Raw genomic sequence first — 23,505 nt, forward strand, 5'->3', positions numbered from 1 at the left:
TGAATGTTCTGTTGAGCTATTTTCATTAAGCTGACTCGGGACTCACGTTTGGTCAGTGGGAGGAGAAGTAGATAGGAAACCCTAAGGGTGGCTTTTCTGACCTTGACCTGAAGAGCCGGGAGCAGAAGGCCGTGGTCGTGGCCTGCTGGAGTCTCAGGCGCCTGCAGCAAAAGCGGAGCTCCTCTGCACTACCTTGGCTAACTTCGTTTCTGATTTCTGAGAATTGGCTGTGTAGCTCCCAGCTGTCCTCAGTGGACCAGCTCTCATTGGGAGTCCTGGCTGTAGAAAGTGCTTGTGGCCATAACCAATCAAGAGTCACCAAGGGTTGAGTGTGAGCCCGCAGGCCCTGTGAGGAGCTGGACTGCTGAGGACGCCAGGACAGCCCGGGGCCCGTAGTGAGACTCTGTTGCTTCTGTTCCTGTTTACTCTCATTTCGGAGGTTTCAGTAATAAATTAGAATTTGTCTCATCAGCTGGTGCTTTTTTTACTTCTGTTTTCATGTGCTGTGGGACTGGGGTAACATAGCTGATCACATTTCTGAACTTTTAAGTTACCCAAGGAAAGAGCTGCCTCTGTAGAAAACAGTTTATATTTCTGTGAACTTCGTTATCTTGCTTATTACTCCATTCAGCGCCAGTGGGGGGTGTAGGGTAGGTATTTTCCCGTCTGAGCTCAGGTTTTCTAGAGATGCTGACCGTCGTAAAGGTCACACCAGGAGCTAGTGCGGAGCCCCTGGGCTGCACAGCCTACCTGGTCCCGCACCACGGGAGTCCTAACTCTCACGGGCATGACCGACAGAAGTGAAATGCGTCAGGAGGCTCATGGATACATCCATTTTTTTCTTATTTCTTCTTTTTTTTTCCTCCCCAGGAACGAATGAAAAGGCTTAATGAAATTGTCGAAGCTGCAAATGCTGTTATTTCTCATATAGATCAAACGGCCCTAGCAGTTTATATTGCGATGAAGACTGACCCCAGGCCCGATGCAGCTATTATAAAAAAGTACCTAACCAGTAAATACTCTTTCTTGCATCTCATTTCTTAGTTACTTTTTTTAATTATTGAAAATATCCTTCTTTTCTGGTATTTTTTATATCCTTATCATTGGAGTTTCCGATTTGGGGATACTCCATCCTTAAATATCTTACAGTAATTTTCTCCAGTCGTTTAAGATTAAGCAAAAGAAAAGTCGTTTGCCTCCTCCACCATCAGGTGCTGTCATGGTGGAGAGATTTGAGTGGCTGTGATCAAGCAGTCCAGCCATTTGGGGGATATGTGTGAACTGGACACATGGAGAAGGAAGCACAGAGCACCCTGTAAAATTAATTTTTCAAGTGTTGATTGACCAATAGCATGACAGGCTCCAAATTTAGTTTATATGCTTATTAGTAAAGTGATAAGAAATCACATTGGGTTAAAGCCATTATCTGGCAACTTCAGTTTATGAAACTGGGTTTACAGTACTACTTGAGAACAAGGGTGGGGGGATTATACTTTAGCCTTAGGAAACTCTAACGTGATGTGTACAACAGACGCGTAGCTGGGTTAATGCGTTTGTAAGGCTCCATCCGTGCGAGAGTGTGGTTTCCGCTTGCTGGTGTGACGGTCCGGCGGCTCTCCCGTTCACCCTTCCACGAACTCCTACCATCATCTCCTGATAACACTCCCACACTCCCAGTACCAGTCTCCCCTCTGTCACTTTGGTTTATTTCCAACCCTGGGGGTCCTTAACTTACAAGGGTAGAAGTTTCCTCCTCTTAGCGTTATTGTAACTAATAATAAACTGAAACCGTGCAGGCTGCCTGAAAATATGGTAGTTTCCCTTAAAGATTCCATCTGCTTCAGTCAGAATTTTTTTTATATACATACAAAACTCTTGATTTTAAACTGCTCGAACTCTTGACCTTGCATCGTTTATACTGATATTACAGGTCTTAACGAATCTTACAAGCAGCAGTGTTCAAGCGGAATAAAATTTGTTCAAAATAGGTTCTTGGCCATTGCCAGCACCCTTTCACACTTTCCAAAGGAACGTTCTCGAAACATTGCTGTTTTATTGTTGCTAATAATAATAGTGGATGGTGCAGCCACCATTTATGAAATGCCAGTTATATACAAATGCCAGTTATATGCATTATGAAATGCCAGTTATATATATTATGAAATGCCAGTTATATACAAAGGATTAAATGGGGCATGGATTTCTCATTTCCAGCTGCTTTCGCTTAAGTCACTCGTTTCAAAAATTGCAAGATGGCCATTTTGTAATCTTAAAAATACTAACTTTTTGTAGGAGATCTGAGTTTTAATTAAACTGCAGTTTACTTAGTCCACTAAAGTATCTAATTGAAGTTACTTCCTAAAATGTAGCTATTACCATCTTGATCAGTCCCTAACTAACTTTGATTCAGAGAGATTTATTGACCAAGCACTGTATGTAGCACCACTGAGAGGAATGTAAAAAAAAAATGAACAAGACACTCTCTACTCTTAGAAAACATACAGCCTAATACAGAAGATGATAATTGCTAGATGGAATGTGATTAACAGTTATAATAGAGGGGCTTCTCTGGTGGCGCAGTGGTTGAGAGTCCGCCTGCCGCTGCAGGGGACACGGGTTCGTGCCCCGGTCCGGGAAGATCCCACATGCCACAGACCGGCTGCACCCGTGAGCCACGGCCACAGAGCCTGCGCGTCCAGAGCCTGTGCTCCGCAATGGGAGAGGCCACAGCAGTGAGAGGCCCACGTACTGCAAAAAAAAAAAAAAAAAAAAAAAAAAACAGTTATAATAAGTACTTTAAACTGTGAAAGACGATGGGAAGGAGAGCAGGGAAACCATCATGGATTAATAGGTATTTAATCCGAGCAGGTCAGTTCAAAGTTAGAAGAGGGTAGGAAGAGAACATTCCAGATATGTGGAATTTAGGTTATTGGATCAGAATGCGGAAATAGAAAGGGGTCTTAAAGGTGATTCAATCCAGGTCTGGCGAGTCCAGCACACCTGTCACCCCAGCTCGCCCTCCAAGCTCTGCATCCTGCAGCCCTCCTCTGGGCGGCCAGGACAGTCAGTCGGGATGCCGTAGGTGAGTGGATATCCAGACCTGCCCTGCCTGCCCAGTTGTGTTCCACGGCCCCCGTTCTCCCTCACAACGTGGGGATAACGCTTGACTGCTGAGGCTGCTGTAGAGCATGAGTGAAGTACTGCCGAGACATTTCAGGCGCCGCCTGGCACCTAAGAGGTGGTGGGGTAAGGAGGGACTCAGTAAATGAAAGCCCGTCCATACTTCTGTTCTGAAGTCCACAGTGACCAAGCACTTCAAGTCCCCAGAAACGCCTCCCAGGAAAGAGAGTGAGAGTTGGCTCTTTTAAACTTTGAAAGTCTTTGCTCATAAACTCTTGGGCATCTTTTAGGCATAATTTCATCTGCATTGCAAATGTATTAAGGTGGGTAACTTAGGTTGTAGCAGGTTATTGGCGTTGTGTTGGGGTTTTTTTTCCTCTTCTTCTTCTTTTAATTGTCTTTTGTACAAATTGTTGATTTTACAGTCCCAGCGGATTTCATAGGCGGCACGTTTCACTCTGGGCCCTTCAGAATCATGCTTACCGGTAGACAGTTTGTTCATCCCATATCTGAGTGCCTCCTGGTCATCTTCTCAGCACTTGTAATCCTCGTCTTTAGACGTATCTGACAGGAGTTGGGCAGGATGCGTCAGATAAGCATTCGAGGGGCCGGTACTGTCCCAGGAGTGTAGGCTGTTACTGTATTTCATTCAGCAGCAATTTACTGAGTGTCTGTTCCGTGCCAGGCATTGTTCTGGGCATTGGAACACATCAGAAACAAAGCTGCCTGCCTGGAGCAAGGCAGGTGGCCCCGGCGATTAAGAGCAGGGGTTCCAGGACCAGCCACAGAGCTCCGAGTCCTGGATCTGCTGCTCCCTAATTGTGGGACCTTGAACAGATCGCCTGATCTCTCTGTGCCTCGATTTCCTCCTTTGCAAAATAGAGGCAACTGATGGTCTCTTGCTCATAGAGTTATTTTGAGTATAAATGAGTTAATGTGTTAAAATGCTAGAGTAAGCCTTGTATTCCTTTGCTCTGTGTATGCGTGATAGTTCACGACTGCACAAGTATGTAACGACTGACATAAGAAGTTGAAACACTTAGAAGATACTGTTCTAAGAGTTTCTTAGCTGACAGAATTGACCCAACAGTCTTTCCCCTCTGTTGTGCATGGCATGCTGTTTCAACCGATTACAGCGATCCTAACTCATTTAATCTGTGTGTGGAACACAGTGGCTCGTGTGTTGCGCAATGCAGATGTCTCTCCATGGCTACACCACATTCCTGCATTGTAAATCTTAGGCAGAGAAGGCATGAGGTTAATTTCGGGTGAGGCTGTACTTTTAAAGATGCTCTCCTGATCTGTGGAATGTGTTGGTTTGGCACACAGTGACATGGACAAGCAGAAGTCGACGCTCGTAGACGCCCTGTGTAGGAAAGGCTGTGCCCTGGCCGACCACCTTCTCCAGACCCGGGAGGAGGACGGGGCTGCATCAGGCGACCTGGAAGGGAGAGAGGAGGAGGGAGAGAGCGCCCTGGATTCTCTGACGGAAACTTTCTGGGAAGCTACAAAATGGACTGATCTTTTCGACAGTAAGGTACCCTTTCTCCTTCTTGTTTCGCTGCAGTTCTTGGGGGTGCATCCCAGATCCCTTGTGCCCAGCGGGCCCGGCCAGAGAGGACGAGGATAAATGGAACGAGGCTGAGCTGGGCTCCGAAGAAGATGAGGTGCTTAGCGAGGCCTCCCTGGTCTTCCCGGCTTTGAAACCACTTGACCGTTGTTTGGTCTGTCCGCACAGTGGCTGGTGGACCACGCTAGCTGGGGAAACAGTTGGAGAGCGTGTGTGGCGGGCTTTTGGTTAAGCCATTTATGTATCAGCTAAAATTAAGGGCGTCTGAAAGCTGTCTTCGTACCTTCCCACACCTGTCCCTGTGCTCATTTGTCAGGGATGGAGATGGCGGTATTCTGGTTAGTTTAGATATTTGTTATTTCTCTCCAAACTCTTTAACTTCTAAATAACTATCATCTTGATTTGTACCTGATCAATTTTTAAAGCCCAGTGTAGAAAAAGTAACATTGATGAGCTTTTTGGGTTTAGATTATAAAAACATGTAAAATGCCTTCTAGCTCTCTACTATAATTCTTAACAGTAGAGATTATATAGCTACAGGTATTTGCCAGTCTTCCTTTCTTCTGGACATAAAGGAAGAAAAAAGGAAATGTAATCAGTGGAATTCTTCTTCCAGCACAAACTGTGGCGTTTTTTTAGGAGACAGGTGCTTGTTTTCAAGATTAACTATGGTGATCGGTAGTAAAGACTTCTGAAGTAGGAGAAAACTCTTCCTATCTGCTTCAGGTTGTTCCACCTCAGTTCAGTAGTGCTTTTATAGAAGGAACTCAGTAATGTTCCAGAAACTGAAGGAAGCAGCACCAGAGGTTAAGAATTAGGATCTGAAATCAGGCCCCTGGAGCTTGGATTCTGCCCCTGCCGCTTTGACCTGTGTGACTGTAGGCGGGTGTCCGAATGCTCATGTGGGACTGTGGTGCTGCGTACCATGGGATTTTATGAATGAGTATCACGTACCTGGAAGGACGTCAGCAATACTTGCTGTTACTACTAACAAAGTTATCTCGTGTCTGCTGTGTGCCAGACACTGCGCTCGCTGCTGGGAAGAAGATGATTAAGAGCCTGGTCCGGCATCAAGTCGATAGACACTTGATGAGCATCACAGTAAAGCTGTTATAAAGAATTCTGTTCTTGCCGCAGCGCTCTTATGTTAGGGGTGTGCATTATATCACCTGTCTGTTTACTGTGTCTGTAGCAACAGTTGTTGAGCCCTTTCCTTGTCTCTAGAATACAGGTAAGTGTGACAGGATTCCTTTCTTTGAGGACATGCTGCACATTCTAAAAGTGGAGACTAAAGATATAAACAAATGCTTACGAGTATTTTTGACAAATGCAGTAATTAAAGGTAGAAAACTTGTACAAAAGGAAGCAGTTGAAAGTAAGAACATGTTTATATAATATGACACTTCATTTGTTTACTTTTATCCTCTTTCGCAATTCTGGTAATTTATAGTGACTGTAGTTTTGTACGTCTAACTTGCAATTTTGTCATCACTTATGTTAGCTCTGCTTTCTTTTGCATAGAGGTATTTTGGTATGGATTCCAACAGCTAGTGATTTATCATAATAGCTTTCTTTCCCCAAATAGATTATCTGTTCTGTGGGATACCCAGCTCTTTTAAAGATGTTAATTGTTGTTTTAAAAAGTTGTTAAAATTTACTTGATGTAACATGTTCATTTGAAAAGCTACACTTCTGTTAAAGCCTCAATTCTTTCATTATTTTTCTTCTTTATTATTTTTTCTTTGATTTTTATTTATTTACTTTTGGCTGCGTTGGGTCTTTGTTGCTGCACGCGGGCTTTCTCTAGTTGCGGCGAGCGGGGGCCACTCTTCATTGCGGTGTGCAGGCTTCTCGTTGCGGTGGCTTCTCTCGTTGCGGAGCACGGGCTCTAGGTGCACAGGCTTCAGTAGTTGTGGCACCCAGGCTCAGTAGTTGTGGCGCACGGGCTTAGTTGCTCCGCAGCATGTGGGATCTTCCCGGACCAGGGATCGAACCCGTGTCCCCTGCATCGGCAGGTGGATTCTTAACCACTGCGCCACCAGGGAAGTCCAGTTCTTTCATTATTAAAGCAATATGGCTTAAATTGTAAATATTTTGTAGATGAGCTATATCTTGTTTTACGTTGTAGGTTTTGACATTTGCATACAAGCATGCCTTCGTAAATAAAATGTATGGGAGAGGCCTTAAATTTGCAACTAAACTTGTGGAAGAAAAACCAACAAAAGAAAACTGGAAAAATTGTATTCAAGTAAGTGATATTAAAATTGCCACTGTTGGGTATCATTTCAATATTGTAGAGTGACAAGATAGTTAGAAAGCCTTACGGTAGTGATAAAACAGTACCAACTTTATCGTGACTAATTATTAGTCTAGTTAACATAATGTGAACTATAAAATAAATGCATGAAATGTAGTCAGTAAGCTGTTTTAATTTTTAAAACATTTTTCACTCCTGTCCAGAAAACCTATATTTTTAGCTTCTAGTGTTTTCAACATAGGCAAAATGCATTGCATATTTTGTGTAGTTAGAAGACAGGTTTCCTTTATGAAGGAAGCAGATGATTTCTTTTAAATACGTGTTGGCTCAGTTCTAAAACGGTTGAACTTCTAGAGTTTATGTTTGATTTTATTCTTCATTTGACACGATAGGCCATTTTTTATTTTACCATGTGTTATATGCAGGGAAGGTCTGTGGTTGAGCTCTCTGCACAAATTAAGTGTCAACTGTAAGAACTCACTGAACCCCAAGAAATTGTTTCAACCTAGCCTTGTCTTTGTACACATATAGTTGGTTTATGCTTAAAGGGTATATGGAGGTTGGGGTACGCTAGTCCTGCCAAAGGCGGCCGAGGGTCTGGTCTTCATATTGAAGGTATTCTTTGGACGTAAAACTCACCTGTAGGTTCCTGGGGCAATTTCTGGTAATTAGAGTAAACTATAGGTTATCTTTACTCTCAGACCTTTTCTGTCAGTTCAAATTGTAAGACATTTCAAATTCACTTCTTCAGATCTTTGAGGAGGCTGAGAGAGCTCTTTCTGGAACTTAATGTCTTCTCATCACGTAGGCTGTGAACTGAGCTCTTACATTTGTGAAGCCCGCGATCCACCCAGATGCTCACACCAGGGGATGTTTCATAACTTGTCTCCCCTCCACTCTGCTCGCCTGCTGTCTGTTCTCCACACAGCAGCCGGAAAAGATGGCTTTAGACCCCTCCTGGTGAAGCTCCGTCACATTTAGAGTAAAATCCAAACTCCTCCCCGTGGCCTGTAAGGCCCGTGTGGTCTGGCCCCTGCCAGCGGCCTCTCCAGCTGCATCTCATATCACACTCCCGCGTCCTCACTCTGCTTCTGCCGTTCCAGCCTCCTCTCTGCTTGGCTGACACAGCGCACCCTTTCCCTCTCGAGGACCCAGCTCTTCCAGCTGCATGGAGAGCTCTTCCCCAGATTTTCACAGAGTAGGTTTCTTCTTGTCACTCAGATTTCAGCTTAAGTGTCACCTCAGAGATCCCTTTCTTGACCATCTCACTTCCCAGTCTGTATTATAGCAAGTTTTATTTTTACTATATACCTGATACATTTCTTATTATTTACTTATTTATTATCTGTTCATTAGCTTGCTGACTTTCTGTTTGGCTTTCCTGCATAGAACTTAAGTTTCCTGAAAGTGGGAAGTGAGTTCAGTGCTTTTTCCTAATGCCTAGAACAGTGTTTGACTACCGTAGGCACTCAGGAAGAGTGAAGGAAAGGAAACTAGGGTGGTCGGAAGGAAAGGAGCCAGTCATGTCAAGTCGATGGGAAGCCAGGAGGACAGAGGGAGGGAAGGCAGGAGGGTTGGCAGGGGTGATGATAATCGCGAGGATAGGCGGGTCGGGCGGAAGGAAGGTTGTGGGTGAGTTGATGGAAGGAAAGTTCTACCTGCTGCTTCTTTATTACGACTAAGTATTTAATACAGAATTTACCCTAAATGCTGAGCCTGAAACATCTGTTCTTTAATAATTGTGTGTGTTTTGTTACAGCTGATGAAGCTGCTTGGATGGACCCATTGTGCGTCTTTTACCGAAAACTGGCTCCCCATCATGTATCCTCCTGATTACTCTGTATTCTAAAATAGGAACCAAGACTTTAAATTTTAAAAAAGTTTTATAGTGAATGGATATAAAAACAAATTTGTGGCATTTTTAGTCTAATGCATGTTTTCATCTGCTATCAAATACTGATTATTAAAATGATGTGTATTTATCAGAGAATTTGCTGGCGTGTGGCTTAATACATGTAAATCTAGACCTCTGACATCATGGTGTTTTCTTAATGCCTCACATTGCTGGCAGCGGGCTGTGCCCTGGCTGCCAGCACCAAGGACTTTCAGTTGGGTTGCAGCTGTTACATGCATGAGAGGTTTTGAACAGTAACTTTTAACTGCAAACCTATAAAATTCTATTTTTTATTTTATAAATGAACAGGGTTTTAACATGCGCGACTTTAATTTTTTCAATTGTATGAAGGCCTTAAAAAAGCTACATTAAGCGTAGCTAAAATTATTTATTAGACTAAAAAGTAACAGAACTTCATTTCCAGTTTTTGTTTTTTTTTTTTTTTGGCAAACGTTTACATTCAATTAAGGGGAGAAAATAAAACCGGCACAAATAAATTTGTGGCAAACGCTGGAGCATAACTGCTTCAATCAGTCTTCATCTTGGAGTTATTTCAGGCCAATCATTTTTAACATCTTCTTGACATGCAGAGCATCAGAATGAACTAATAATACATGTATAAGTGCCAGACAGCTTAAATCTGTATCAGGTATTGTAAAGATACATATATGGTATGTTTATTAAAGTCGAAATAATGTAAACACGTGAATAAATGTGCAAACCCAAGATCGCAGTACACCATATGCACTCTCATACCTTAATTTTTTTATAAATAATAAAAGTGAATATTGAAGGTTCTTAAAGTTGGTCTTAATTTTTCATAAATAAAATTTGGGGTTAGAACAGAAATGAAGAATACATTAAATCCATAGACAAAAAATTCAACATGAAATAATTTATAATGTTTCTTATAGGCTTGCAATTATTTGAATATATTTCCGAATCTTATTATGTGATTAACTTTTGTGTAGGTTTAATTTTTTATTTTTATCTCTCTGGCTACTATACTTCTTTCATCCTTCCTCCGTAAAATAAGCACACGTAGACAATATTAAAAGGCCTCTACTGTCTTATAGCAAATATGTTTGTGTGTGTATGGTTTTTAAATCTTCCCTTAGAATTTACTACTGTAAAAGGCCTACCAGAGATCTGGTCTTAGTCATTCGTGACTGTTTTTTGAGTAATTGGCTCCTTTATCTGATGAAGACGTTAGACCCTTTATGAAAAAGTGCACATATGCACGCAGACATTTTGCACAGTTTCTGAGCCATCTAGAGTCTAAAGTGCACCCATGAACAACTGCATGCATGTTCTCTGACAAACACATGCTTTCACCTACGCATGGACAGGTTCAATCCAGTCAGGGAATTGAGATGCTCAGAAGGGGTAGGGTGGCTCCCCAGGGTCGTGCTGCTGGCTGGCTGTTAATTAGAGAACGTGTTTTACCACTGGATTTGGCATCTCTGTAAGTACTACCTGCAGCACAGAGCCTCAGGGTCAGCCAGGGGTGAGCGCTTGGGTCCTCCCCAGGTCCTCCCCGAGGATGCATTCAGCCCCGCGATGTGCGTGGCTGGTACCCAGGAATATGACAGCTTTCTGAGCCCCTCTGGACATTTCCCAGCCTTTCCCTTTAGGCTTTTTAATTAGTCCCAACGGTTAGCCATCATCTAAGGCAGCCACAAAATTGTACAGTTGCCTGTAATCCTCTAGACAAACCCCTGGGGAAAGGCTTCTCAGCCTGCGAGAGATCTGAGTCCAGTCAAAGACGGCCTTGCACGTGGTGTTTTCTGGGGAACAGTCTCCAGGGATTGCCAGGCTGCTGGTTTTCAAGGCTGCCATGGAGCGGGAGATGGCATGGGGACAGGGCCATTGAAAACGTCACAAAGCACACTGCTGTCTTAGCTGAGGTTCAGCCGTTTTGAGTGAACATGCTTCAGATTGCTACATGCCTTTGGTTAAGATTGCTACATGCTTCTGAGAATTTTTGTCAGTTTTCTCATGACTTTAACGGAGGAGAGAATTTTCGGAGGTGCTTTTTCTCTGACAAAAACTTTTACCAGTTTCACTGAAATGACACCTTTTTTTAGAACATGCCTTTTAGTATGCAATTTTAGTGTAATTTTAAGGTTAGAAACGTCCTAGTAATAGATTGATTTTGAAGTACTACCTTCTGAGTTATGTCAAGATACAGTAAATTCTGGTATCCTTCAAATACCAGAAAATCACCATTGTTGCATTTCCCTAATTTCTCACTTTATTCTTCAGGGTTTGGTCTTTTCGCTATATTTTTTAATGTGGAAGGAGAAGTTAAGTTCATGGTGGGTTTTGGATGTACTCACAGTCCTGACTGGTAGTGAGAAGCAGTAGAGTGAGGTACATGTCTGCAGGGGGAGGTGGTGAATAACAGCGCTTTTTAATAGGACGTGCAGTACATCGTGAAAGTTCACAGGCAATTTTTCTTTTTTTTTAATCTATGAGCCACATCCGGCTCTCTGTTGTAACAAGGACTTTTCTATCCGTAATTACTACTTCTCTCTTTCAGTGGGGTGTAAGTCTTTCTGAGATAATGAAATTTTAGAATAAAGATTATTAAGTTTGCTGTGGAAATTAGAGATACAGCCACACACTGGCAAAGTCTGCTTTGAACTGTGATTCCTAGAAAGGTTGGTCCATCAGTGGTACCCGTGGTGAGTGATGCCGGGATCTGGGGCAGTGACGCCAAGCTGCCTTGTCAGCCCTGCTTTCAGGCTAGATTATTCTGTGCCTCCATGCCGACACATACGTTCCAGGAGAAGCCATCCCCGGCAAAACTATGACGTTTCTGTGTGATTGATACAGGAGACAAAATGGTTCTTTATTTCTTTATTTTTATATTATAAAGTGGATTCTTTTTTTTCTTTAACTTTTTATTATATACTGGAGTAGAGTTGATTACCAGTGTTGTGATAGTTTCAGGTGGACAGCAAAGTGATTCAGTTATACATGTATCTATTCTTTTTCAAATTCTTTTAAAAGTCGGGACAGTTTTCCTACTTCAGGTAATGGTGACCAATGTCTGCACCACACCACTGAAAACAGAAAGAGCTGGATAAAATAACTTAAATTCTGAAGGAAGCACTAGGGCTGGTGCAGAGTGTGTGCTCAGCACTAGTTCTGGGCCCCTGAGGTGACATCCGTTTTCTCATTCCAGCACTGTTTCCGTATTTTTCAGTTTTAATCAGTGTAAAGCCTAGAACTTGTTTTCCATTACTCTTTATCCTCTCCCTTTGCTACAGTTAAAATCTGTACAAAGTAGACTCTTCCGATTAAGATAACGGACCCTGTCAAGCTTATTTTCAAAAAGCAAGTGACAAAAGTATATTGACAGGTTTAAAACCATGCTTTCCAGCAGAAATAACGAGGGGAAATCCACTTGTTTGTTAATTTATTTGTGTAAAATTTATTTAACACTTAATTGAGACTCTCAGAAGCCAACAGAGCTACTTTCATGTTTTCATGTTGGTTGTGTGTATTTAGATGAAGCAGATGATCCTAAACTGCTTGCTTTGGAGAGTTGCTGTAATATTATGTTTATTCTAGTTATACAAGTTGTTTCCGTGCACTAACTTTGCAATCTTATAAAATTTCTAACACTGTTCAAAAGACACACTCATATTTCGAAAGGTATCTTGTTTAATTTAGTCCCATTTTAGCACTCCTTTAAAAAGTTTGATTGATGACTCTTGAAATTCAGCCAAGAGTGTTGTGTCAAAAACCTGCTTGAATTTATCTAAAAATTCATAATCGGTGCTGAATCTGAACTTGTTTGCCCAAAGCAACACCGTTCCCGGCTGGCAGAGGTACACCATGGTGGCAAGCAGCTTGTCCAGGAAGTAATGGTGGTAGACCACGTCAGAAGCCAGCAAGTAATCATAGTAACATGTGGACTTGGGGAAGTTCTGTTCCAGGCCCTCTCCCCACACCAGCTCTTTCACTTCAGGCAGATGTGCTGTATGGTTTCGTGTGTTCCTTAAAAGATTGTATTGAAGGTTCCCTAGGACTTCAGGCAAATCCGTTGCTGTGACTTGAGCTCCTAAGAGAGAAAGAGGAAACTTGTACGAATTACCTGGAACATTCGGGCAGCCACAGGGTACACATACTCTCAGGGAGAAATCGAACTGGGCTTCTCACCTTGGCCCTGGACCAGGACCCTTCTCACCTGTGTCCATATGGGCTGGATAATTCTGCTGGGGGACCCTGCCCTGTGCCCTGTAAGATGTTTAGCAGGGTCCCTGGTCTCCATCCACAAGATGCAAGTAGCACCTCCCCACCCAAACCCCAAGTTGTGCTGATCAAAAATGTCCCCCGACACTGCCAAATGTCCTTCATGGGGCAAAAATCACCTTTGGTGAAGAACCATTGAAATAGAATAACGTTCCCGTCTTTTAAGAAACTAAGTTAAACGGCGGTGCAGTTTTGAGAGATTTCAGAATAATTAACTAAACATACCAAGATTCTTAGCGTTTGGTTACTGTCATCATTTATAATGTTTTTCCTTCCCAAACTGTCTTTATCTGAAGATTTTGATTTTCTCTTACGTGAGGTGTCAGCACCTAGTTTTCTTTCCTAAGGGATGATCTAATTTGAATGACTCTCCCCCCTACTAAATGCATTAAGTTAATTTTTAGGCATTTTAATGCTAGTGATAAAGGTTCACAAAATCATAATTCCAGATTGGTTTTGACAGAAGAAGATCTGTAATAGTGTAGGCTGAAGTAGGCCAGACATACCCGCCTCTTGCCCAGCTCCCAGGACTCACAACTGGCATTTTGGGTATAAATCTGTCTTCACCTTGGATTCACTCACTTATTTTTTGTTTTTTTCCAAAACATCAGTTGTTAATAGTTGCACTGAAAAGCAGGGGACAGCATAACAGAGCTGTTTACAACAGGAATTCAAGAGTCACACCTTCAGAATTTCAACTTTCTCACGTGGTAATAATCAATGGATTGGACGAGTTAGCCTCTAAGGCACAGTTATCTTATCTCCGGATAACAGCAGTCATTCTAGCCTGGACGTCTGGGTAGATTCAGTGAGTGCGATCACGGCCAAGCACCTAAACCACAGCCCGTCACACAGTAGTAAGTGGTTATTATCACTGTTGTCACCGTAACCATCTTTTGAAACAAGGCCGAGAATAGACAGACAAACCTAGAATACTGGCCACGATGGAAACGAGGCCTGGTCCAGCACCGATTTCGAGCATCTTAGCTCCTTGGAGACCGAGTTCCTCTGCGTGTTCCTCCAAATACTGGCACAAAGCCATGGCCTGAAAAACATTCACAGTTGTCACCTGGACACTGGAAACCGAGGACCCTGTTCCCCACCGCAAGTTAAATACTCAAAGACATGTTAAAGAGTTTCAGCTTACTGGGGGCTCACAAGAATCAGAATATACGTGCAACGGCGTGTTTTGACCTCTGGAATATGAACGCTATAACATGCATCAGAGGAACTAGAGAGACAGACTTGTGAAAGCGCCTGTACCAGAAGACCCTTGACCAGCCTCCAGGAACAGGAAGGTCAGCTCAGCTCTTCCAGAACCAGGAGACAAGGGGCCGCAGGGCAGCAAGCCCTTGCTTACGTCGTGTCGGGCCTCCACCTGCTGTAAGACTTGCGCTGTAAGCAGCTCCATCCCCTCCCTGCTGACTCCACCAGCGTTCAGGTTGCTCTGGACTTTGCCTGCTGCACTGAACAACTGCGTAGGAATTTTTCTCTTAAAGCAGTTCATCTAAGAAACGCTCGACTGGCTGGGCAGTGCTTCCCAAACCCTAGCGCACATGTAGGTTACCTGGGGCCTGGTGAAAGACGCCCTGGCCACGTGTGGTAGGGCTGATGGAGCTCAAGGCTGCATTTCTAACAAGCCACCAGCTAATGCCAGTGCCGCTGGCCACACTTTGGGGGGTAACAGCAAGGAGGTTACATCCTTTACACAGTAAAAAAAAAAAAAAAGAAAAAAAAGAAAATTTAGATCGATTTCTGTACAGAAAATCAAGGTCCCTTCCCACGTGAGCCAATGGGCGTCGGCTGGTGATGTCGCGGACTAGAGGGACTGGGGAGAGTTACTAGGCGTGAGGGCGTTACCGGAGTTGGGAATGAGAACCCTGCAACCCTGTGCTGAAAAGGCAACGTGAACGCTCTCGTTTGCACACACCTTTAGCCCTTGTCTTCGTGCAGGTGCTCTGGACTCGCTGTGACTCACTTTCTGTCTGGGGCCCAGGCTGGAGTAGGGGGCGGCCTGGATCGTTTGAGACAGCCGCGCTCACGATGGCCTGCGCCAGGGTTGGCGGCAGCTCCGAGCCCGTGGGTCCCTCCCTTTCCTCCCCAGCTCCTCTCAAGGGACTCGGGGGCCAGGGACGGGGGTGGGGGGAGGACGGAAACCAATTCCCAATGGCACTGTAGGGAGGTAAGGGGCGTCAAGGGGCCCTGGGCGCTGGAGGATGAGTGAGAGGGGGACAGGCGGGACGGCACGGGTGCGGGGTGGCACTGGCATCCAGCCCGTGGCAAGGAGCTCCAGAGCTGGGGACGGCAGTTTTGAGGAAAGGCCTTCTTCGGTTCTTGAGGAGAAAGGAGCATTAGTCACTGTGTGGGATTTCGGGATTTGGAGGAGTGTCACCCAGAGCCACCAAGACATGTGCTCTGAGGAGTTCCTGAAGGGGTGGCTGTAGGCGTCCTTCCTGAAGGGCCCTGCCCTGTGACAGGCTGGCCCGGTGGATGCCATCTGGGGACAGATCTTCTCTCGGGAACAGCTACATCTTTCAGCAGACACTCCCCCGCTTCTTAGTCCTATTAGCAAACTCCGAAAAGTCATCTCTCACAGCTGCTCTTGAAGTCGCACAAGGAAAGGGTGCTTCCCCACACGATACGGATCCTTCTGCCGCCTTCAGGAAACTGAGGTCCCGAGAAGGGCCAGGGTTTGGTGCATGAAAGGCTGAGGCCTTATTAAGAATAAAACAGTCCAGTGGACAAATCGTCTTTTTCCACTCCTGATTTCTGATCACCCAGCTCTGGGTGTCTGTTTGCCAAATACAGTAGGAAGCTGTGGAGAGGCGCTTGATGGTTTCAAACTGGTTAAGCCAAAGGAAAACATTTAGCTGAAGGAAATCATACTTGTATTAAGCATAATGGGTAAAAATTGAGCTTCCTTGGCTGGGGTCAGTGAGGGGGCAGCTCTAAGAGCCTGGAGCCCTTGGCTGTCCCTCCCCTGCCCCCCCGCTCCATCTCCCCCATCACTGGTACCCAGACTGCAAAGGGCGCTCCAAGGAACCTCTGATCACAGCCACGCAGCGGGCCAGCAGGTCTGCGTCACCCGGGGGTGAGTCAGAAATGCAGCCCCAGTCCACCTCCCCCAGCCTGACCTCCTGAATCAGTCTGCATTTAACAAGAACCCAGGAGGATTCCCATCTAAGCTAACAGTTCTGATCTAGAGCCTCTCCAAGCACAGGCTGAGAACCTCTGCAGTGGAAAGAACGAAGGCGCTGGCCTCCGAGGTCCATCGTCCCAGCCTGGTTCTGCACTGCGCCGCGCCAGGGGAAACAGTGCACTCAGCCAGAACGTAGCAGGTTTTCTGGCTCTGAATTCCGTGTTTTCCCCCATTTCAGCTCCATCCTCTGGGGACTGTTGCAGGGAGAGCATGAGATGAAGCACCACTTCCTAAGCGTTTCCACTGGACTGGCCGCACTGTAGAAGGCGAGTGAATACCCGAAGGTCTGTGGGAGAGGCCCAAAGGTGGCCACTACAAAATCTAAACTCTAAAGACTTTTCTTCTGATTTTTTAACAATTCATATGAATTTTTCATCCTACTTCCCAATATCCTCAAGTTTATGTTAATGTGAGAAAATAATGTTTCAAGAAACATAGCATAGAGGAAAATCGTTGTTTTTAGGAAAGATGCCGTGTTTCTGCAGCATCTAGGTACACCAGCAACACCCCTGGGGGGGCATCCTTGGACCCTCAATTTGAGAAGCACAGAACGTTAGAGCACGTGGCAAGTCGTCCAAGGCACCACAGTTGTACAAATTTGCTGTTCTCATCCCCAGAATCCCCGACGCCCCAACGTGACCGCTCCCTCACCCCTGGCCACACCACCGCTCCGTAACTCTCGATCGATTCTTGAATGACAATCCTCTTGCCTGCAAACCAATAGTACTCCTGGGTGTAGCTGGCGTAATTCATAGGAACAAATTTCTGGAGGCTTTGAAGCGATGGTTCTATCTTGTTAGAATCTGTGGGACAGAAAATTAAATCGGTTTCATTATTTGTTGATCCAGTGCAAATCTACACTCGGTACAGTTAGTCAGACGGGAAGAGACTGAGCAGTCTTCCAGAAACAGAGGGGGGAATGCCATCAGTGAGACAGTGGCTGCAAACTAGCCCAAACTGAATGATATGGGGTGACAGGGACATAACATTTCTATGGGACATTTTTATCACACAACAAAATGCCAAAGGATGCCCTGGGCCCTTCCCTCGATCTAGGAGCAGACAGTGCGGTGTCGATCCATCCCTCCCTCTGTTTTGGTGAGAGGAGGAAGCTAGGCCACCGCACAGAATGGCACGAATGAGCCATCTGCATAAGGAGGACCGAGGCAAGCGTGGACCTGACTATTTTTGGGTCTTGAAGTGATGTAACATTCCCACATGTTGGCTGGAACATGTTCCTTAAGTCCTTCTACAACTGCTTCTCAAAAGGTGCAGGTCACCCAAAGACGAGCCAGCTCCGCAGTCCTGGGGGAGGTTGTCAGATGAGCTCCAGCTATTAAATTACTCTTCCTTAAATACTCCTTTACGCTCATGACCACTCAAGCAGCTCTCAGATGTCATATAAAATGAGAAGAAAAGAGCACCTGATCGGGGCTGACATCATGGAAGCCCAGAATGTCAAAGGTTTCGCAGGGGGTTTCAGCATAAAAAGAACAGCGAGTAATAAGGTCAGAATGGGGACCCTGAGCACACGGAGGGTTCGTGCGCAGAAGACGGGGGGCTGCTGGTACCCTCGGGGAGAGGCGTTGGCAGCGAGGAGTCTGGGGGGGAACTTGCATGAGACCAGCCTTTGCTGCCTGAGCTCTGCCTGCGGATGTGTAACCAGGGATGGACTAGTGGAAAGGAGCATTCAGTGAACATCTGAAGGTCTCTAACCAGAAATATGCACTCAAGGAGGCAGGTGAGGGTGAGTGCAGGGTGAGTGCAGGGTGAGGGGTAGGGGGCCTTTGAAGAAGCCTAATCAGGGGTCCACCCCTCAGAGTTCAGGTTTCACTGATCTCCACCCGCACTGGACGGTTCTGTGCCACGGCTCTGCAAACGCTTTGCAACAGGGTCACAGCCAGAAGAGTCCAGAAATGTGGAGTGAACACTTAGAAACATTTACAACAACTTGACCATATCTGTTGAATCTGATTACGAAAAACCAAAGCTTGTATTGTGTATGTCTTTGCACTTCTTTTCATGTTGTTCCTCCAGAAATTCATTTGTGTTGCATTTTACAAAAAAGTATCCAAGTGGTCTTTGACCACAGTGTGGGCCAAATGACCAGTTTGTAAGTTAGCACAGTGACGCCTGCAGCTCTCAGCCGTGGGTTCTGGTCTCCTGGAAGGAGAATTCTCTGTCCTGACCACAAAGGCGAGCTTCCAGAAACCCAGGACTTCCTTGAGCTTGCAAGAACCTGCTGATGAATAGTGGCCAAGTCCTGAGATGTCATCCTTCCCTGTCATGTGCCCCAGGAGAGGCTGTGGGGAGAGGAGAGGACCTTTGGTCCTCACCCACCTCTTATAAGGGGAAACAACCAACATCTAAAACCATGAACCTGAAATTTATCACTCAACAAAGGGGACCCAGCTTCTCCCATAGGCTGACAGGCTGACTCTGAGTTCTGTTTCAGAGAAAATAAGAAGGTAGAGGAACAGACCATCCTGTGCCCAGAAACTTTAACAACCAGCCTGGGGGCGGTGAGGAAGCACTGACGTGCAGGATTTGGCCATCACCATGGTGACAGCGCTCCCACAGTGGCCATCCCTGGGAAAGGGGTGAAGCAGCTCAGCACCACAAGCATTTCTACCACACGGATACGACACCCCTCAACAGCCTCAAGGGCACAGGTCATCGTAAAATGTAGGAAAAGAATTCCTGATGAGACGTGAGTATTTATTACCTAAGTTTTTTCATATACCTTTACCTTTTACATAATCCATTTCATTGTACGTTTGTATGACTTAAATTTTAACAATGGCCATGTTTAACAATCAGCTCGCAAAATTCCTGAAATGCAGGAGCTGGTACAGGCCATCTGGAATGAGGAGTGGGTACCGGGCTGTCCTCCTTACCTCTGAGCCTCTCATCACTGGAGCAGCCAGACCGTCAGGGACCCAGGCCACCTCCTGCCAGCTTCCGTCCCCTCGATATCACCCAGGCCGTTCCTTCCTCCCTTCCTCCCACAAATAACCACAAATAAAGGCTAACTTTTCTCTCAAGACTGTAGGAAAAGTCTATGTGCTGATTTTAAGTGGCTCATCCTTTCACAAGATGACAGATCGTAAGCTGATGGTTGTACTCTCTGGATCGACATTGTAAAGAAACATGGGCATATAAATGTCCTCCATAAGACCATTTTTCCACGCTACAAAGATAAAAGAAATTTATGTTGATTGCACATGATTTTCAATTCTTGTATCTATGCTCGTCTGACAGTTTTAGAGACATCAGATTTTCAAGATAGGCAGAGTTGCATTTTTATGTAAACAGTTTAGGAAAAATGAATTACCATCCTGGTTTAACAGAGTTGGAACGTAATTTTCCACTGTTGACTGTTAACGTTTTGAACGTTACATCTTGGCTCTTATGACATCATTTGTTATGTCTGTTGTTTATTTACTACTGATTCCCTGCCCAGAAAAGCAACACTAAAGGGTTCTGTTGTCATAATGGGAAAGTACACTTGACTTTACACTGATCCACTGAAGGACGCAGCTGCTAGGAATACATTTTGGCGAAAAGCAGGAAGGAATCTAGATTTCATTTCTCTTTTAAAAGTTCTTGTTACAAAAATCTAACCCTCTTAGATTTGGATAAAACAAAGTTTTGGTCTTTGATAGGTAAATAATAAAAACATAGGGATTACCTTTAGTGTCATGCTTCTGCTTGCATAAAGGCATTTTTCTACTAAGCATCATGATAAGAAAAAGATGTAGGGTTAAAAGGAAATGGATATTCTTGTGCCTGGGGTTCACTGCAAAACGCCATGCCCAGGAAAAGATGGGAGAAGATGTGGAGCTGAGGAAGGTTACCTCCCGGGGGTCCGCTGCTGCCGTCTGTCTGTAGACCCTCCTCATCTGGGGGTCTCGGTGCCTCGTCCACGGACTGGGGCTGCTGCCCTGAGCGCAGACACGCATCCATCCCAGAGCCGCCAGGGAGGAGAGAGCTGGCCTGGACTGAGGGCTCCTCCGGGTCTGAATCGCCCAGAGCCTCTGCAAGGTGCAGCTTATCGCCTTAGCATCTGCTGAGCTGGAAAGAACACCTGCATTTCAGCTTAGTTTCCCGGGGCGGGGGCGGGGTGGGGAGAACAGCCGCCCTGGGTGCTGCCATCCTGGTTTTGCAGAGCAGAGTGGAAGGAAACCCTGACACATCATCACCCCACCTTTCCATCGCCTGGAGAAATGCAAAAGCAGAGCCACTGTAGCCAGACAGGTGCTGCCTTGCTGCAGTCTAAGGTGTATTTCTAAGAGCTTTTGGAACTGAATCTCCATGAAGAAGGTCTGATCCAGACGTACATATCTTTAAGGGTACCTTGTGGATCCAGGGTTAATGACATCATGGATTTGTCCCCAATGCGGGGCTGCTCCCTTCTCATCTGAGGCTTTAGCGCAAGACAGTAGAAAGCGCTGGGGGCTGAGAACCGGGAGGCTGGTCGGCTGCCCCCTCTTCCTCTTGGCAACTCACTTAATCCCCTCCACACCATTTCCTCCTCAGCAAAAAAGGGAAGGATGAGATCTACCTAGCCCCTAGGGCTGTGGGCGAGAAACGGGAGAGCAAAAGTGATTAGTGCAGCTCAGGAAAACTACTGATGAAGAAAACAGGACCTGGCTGTTGGGATCATTGATCAGCTTCCAAACAAGAACACGTGACATCGCTGCGCGACTTGGCGTGTTTTTGCCAAGCACCGTTCTTGTGCTTTTAGTGAATTGATTCATCTAATCCTCACAACAAACCCTATGAAGTGGATGCTATTATTATGCCTCTTCTCAGATGAGAGAAATTCAAGCACAGAGAGATTCAAAAGCAGCCCAGGAGCACGCAGCCGGCCAGTGGCAGGGCCAGGAGTCAAACCCAGGAGGTCCAGCTGCAGGATCTATGTTCTTGACCATGAGGTGGGACACGGCTTGAGCTGCCTTGCTTCAGCGGTGGGTTTTCTGGCTGAGTTTGCCCTGAAATGACTCATAATGCTTAGTTGTCACAGTGACGTTTTCTAGTCTTTTTTTTTACAAAATGTAAATCGTTTTCCTAATTTGTTTTTATATACCAGAGTTGCCCCATCATATTGTTTTGGCCAGCTGGGGACAGCAACCAGCCACACCATTACTAACTATTCCACACCTGGAGGGGTCATGTGCCTCTCACATTAATGTGCAACAGCATTTCAAATCAGTGAAAAGTAATTTAGCATTTTCACTGGCTCTAGAATCAAACAATCAAATATTTACCCCAATTCTTCAACTCAAGGAGTTTTTTTTCTCTTGCAGATACTTACTTGCTCCTTCTCTTCAACGTGCCCCCGACTCCAGAAGTGAACTGTTCCCCTAAAAGACAGCTGACTGGTTGTTGGTGAGTACCCAGAGCATCTTCAGGGAGGAAGTCTCAGCGCTGTGGTGAAGGGCCCTGCATTTGAATGCTGGCTCTGCCATGTGCTAATTTTGTTGAAAATGTAGATAATGGTGATTCTGACCTCACATGACGGTCGTAGGAATTAAGTGAGATAACCTGTGCAAAGCCTCTTGCGCAAACAGTATTAACTTATTCTCATCTTCAAAGCCAGAGAGTAGTCAGGCAAGACAACACTCTTTACAGGACACCCACCCAGCACCACGGGACTCTGTGCATTAAATTTAGACACTTCTTCATTTTGCATGCAAGAAAAGGAGACCTGTTTTCACTCCAATAACAGGTAGTATTTTTCCTTGTGAAATGAAATGACTCCCCTCCCCCATCATTATAGTTGACGTGAGACATTAATTTTTTTCCCCAAAAAGCAACCTAGAAAATAACTACAGTAATCTACCTAGTGTTCATTATTAGCTCAACACATCATATGATCTATATCATATGTTAGTATTTAATAAAGAATTGGGAAGTTCTGAAAAGGACTCCTTGTTAGTACCCTCAAAATAATTTCGAACGGTTAGTTTAAACATATCTTTACCTTATGCAGCAGAAGAGATTTGAGATTTCTGTGCAGACTTTAATCCCCAATGTTTTATATAGGTCTGCACCTGAGAGGATTAGCATTTTATGAACAAAAGCCAGCCAGTGGAAGTCCAAGTTATTTAGGGTAGCATTACCCACCAGTACCCATGCACATTACTTTGCTAGAATTACTCTCTCTCTTTCTCTCTATCCCTTTCTCAGTTCTCAGTTTTCTGTCTTACACACACACACACACACACACACACACACACACACACACACACACACACACACACACACACACACTTCTTTCAACATGAAATGGAATCACTCTCAAAAGATCCAGAAATCGTTCCAGCAGAATAGAGGCTGTCCTCTGTGGTATCCAGTGGCTGTGATGTGGTTTGAAATGTAGACTTACGTTTCATTTTAAAAAGGAGTGGGCGGGTGCACAGGTGGGGTTTTGTACAAACCTGGAAGCTGGGTGCTTATCAGCCCAACTCCTGTGGCTGAAGGGAGAGCCACGACTGACGTGGCCTCTGTCCTGGACCCTGATTCCAGCAGCCAGAAATAACATTAAGACTCTGCTGAGAGGAGGACGAGAGAACATCTATCCACAAGAAGGGATGTGTGTCAAAGGCTTAAAGTTGCGTAAGGGGTAAAGTTAGTTGGGGCAACAGTGAACAGGAAATCAGAAAACTCTTCCCAGAAAAAAGCCAGCCATTGTCATTAATTTCATTGAATAAGGAGCAGTTAAAAAGGAAAGAGGAAAATCATGTGCTCGTTTGGGAAGACTGGAAACCCTTGAAATAGAATATAGGGCATGTAAATTAAAGGCTTAGGCAAATGAGAATTGAATAATCCTTCACATTTATGAGGGACTACGCTTACCCAGTGAGCTGAGTGAGCGACTTAGCTTGAGTAGATATGAGCCTATTTTTATTTATTTCTTTACTCATCTTTGGAAATCTCTTCTCTGCTGTCACTTTTGTTCTTTAGTCCATTTCTTTTAACTCCGGATCTTCATCTGGACACGCTGTGGTCCCATGACTATCCTCGTTCTCACTCCCTTAAATGAAGGGAGGTGACCTGCAGTCTTTTCCAAGCCTGTCATTCAAATACTTTCTTATTCCCCAGATGGTCCAGTCCTGTGACTGACCCTGCTCTCCTGTGACTTATTTCCACCAGGTGTCATCATCCCTTTAAGAAACAGCAAAAAGATGGTCATCATT

General features: G+C 45.0%; 2 protein-coding genes across 7 annotated transcripts in view; one reads left to right on the plus strand and one right to left on the minus strand.

Annotated features, from left to right (window-relative positions):
* Positions 1-9,638, plus strand: part of TPP2 (tripeptidyl peptidase 2) — a 68,270-nt gene extending 58,632 nt beyond the window's left edge. For 4 of the 6 annotated variants that reach the window (XM_019921041.3, XM_004310653.4, XM_033843835.2 and 1 more), the window contains 4 exons: positions 871-1,001; positions 4,450-4,657; positions 6,819-6,938; positions 8,707-9,638. In XM_019921041.3, coding sequence (XP_019776600.1) covers positions 871-1,001; positions 4,450-4,657; positions 6,819-6,938; positions 8,707-8,796 — 549 coding nt within the window. In that variant the 3' untranslated portion in view covers positions 8,797-9,638. Of the gene's footprint in view, positions 1-870; positions 1,013-4,449; positions 4,658-6,818; positions 6,939-8,706 lie in introns of those variants that run through there. The other 2 variants (XR_002173436.3, XM_019921042.3) reach the window with 2 other exon arrangements.
* A 2,880-nt stretch (positions 9,639-12,518) lies between these two features.
* Positions 12,519-20,350, minus strand: METTL21C (methyltransferase 21C, AARS1 lysine). Its single transcript, XM_004310652.4, has 4 exons — positions 20,161-20,350; positions 16,955-17,106; positions 14,032-14,149; positions 12,519-12,913 (listed from the first exon to the last, which is right to left on the minus strand). The coding sequence occupies exons 1-4, from the start codon at positions 20,267-20,269 to the stop codon at positions 12,519-12,521; spliced, it is 774 nt and encodes a 257-aa protein (XP_004310700.1). The 5' UTR covers positions 20,270-20,350.
* Positions 20,351-23,505: the final 3,155 nt, after the last annotated feature.

This window comes from Tursiops truncatus, chromosome 18 (genome assembly GCF_011762595.2).
Source record: "Tursiops truncatus isolate mTurTru1 chromosome 18, mTurTru1.mat.Y, whole genome shotgun sequence".
In the NCBI taxonomy this organism is placed as follows: domain Eukaryota; kingdom Metazoa; phylum Chordata; class Mammalia; order Artiodactyla; family Delphinidae; genus Tursiops; species Tursiops truncatus.

Bases quoted from the DNA above. Each gene is read 5' to 3' on its own strand.
- METTL21C (XM_004310652.4), bottom strand. From the start codon at position 20,269: ATGGATGCGTGTCTGCGCTCAGGGCAGCAGCCCCAGTCCGTGGACGAG. The intron at 17,107-20,160 runs GTAACCTTCCTC...TCTGTCCCACAG, and splicing joins CAGCAGCGGACCCCCGGGAG to ATTCTAACAAGATAGAACCA. The intron at 14,150-16,954 runs GTGAGGGAGCGG...AATGTTTTTCAG, and splicing joins GAGCGGTGGTGTGGCCAGGG to GCCATGGCTTTGTGCCAGTA.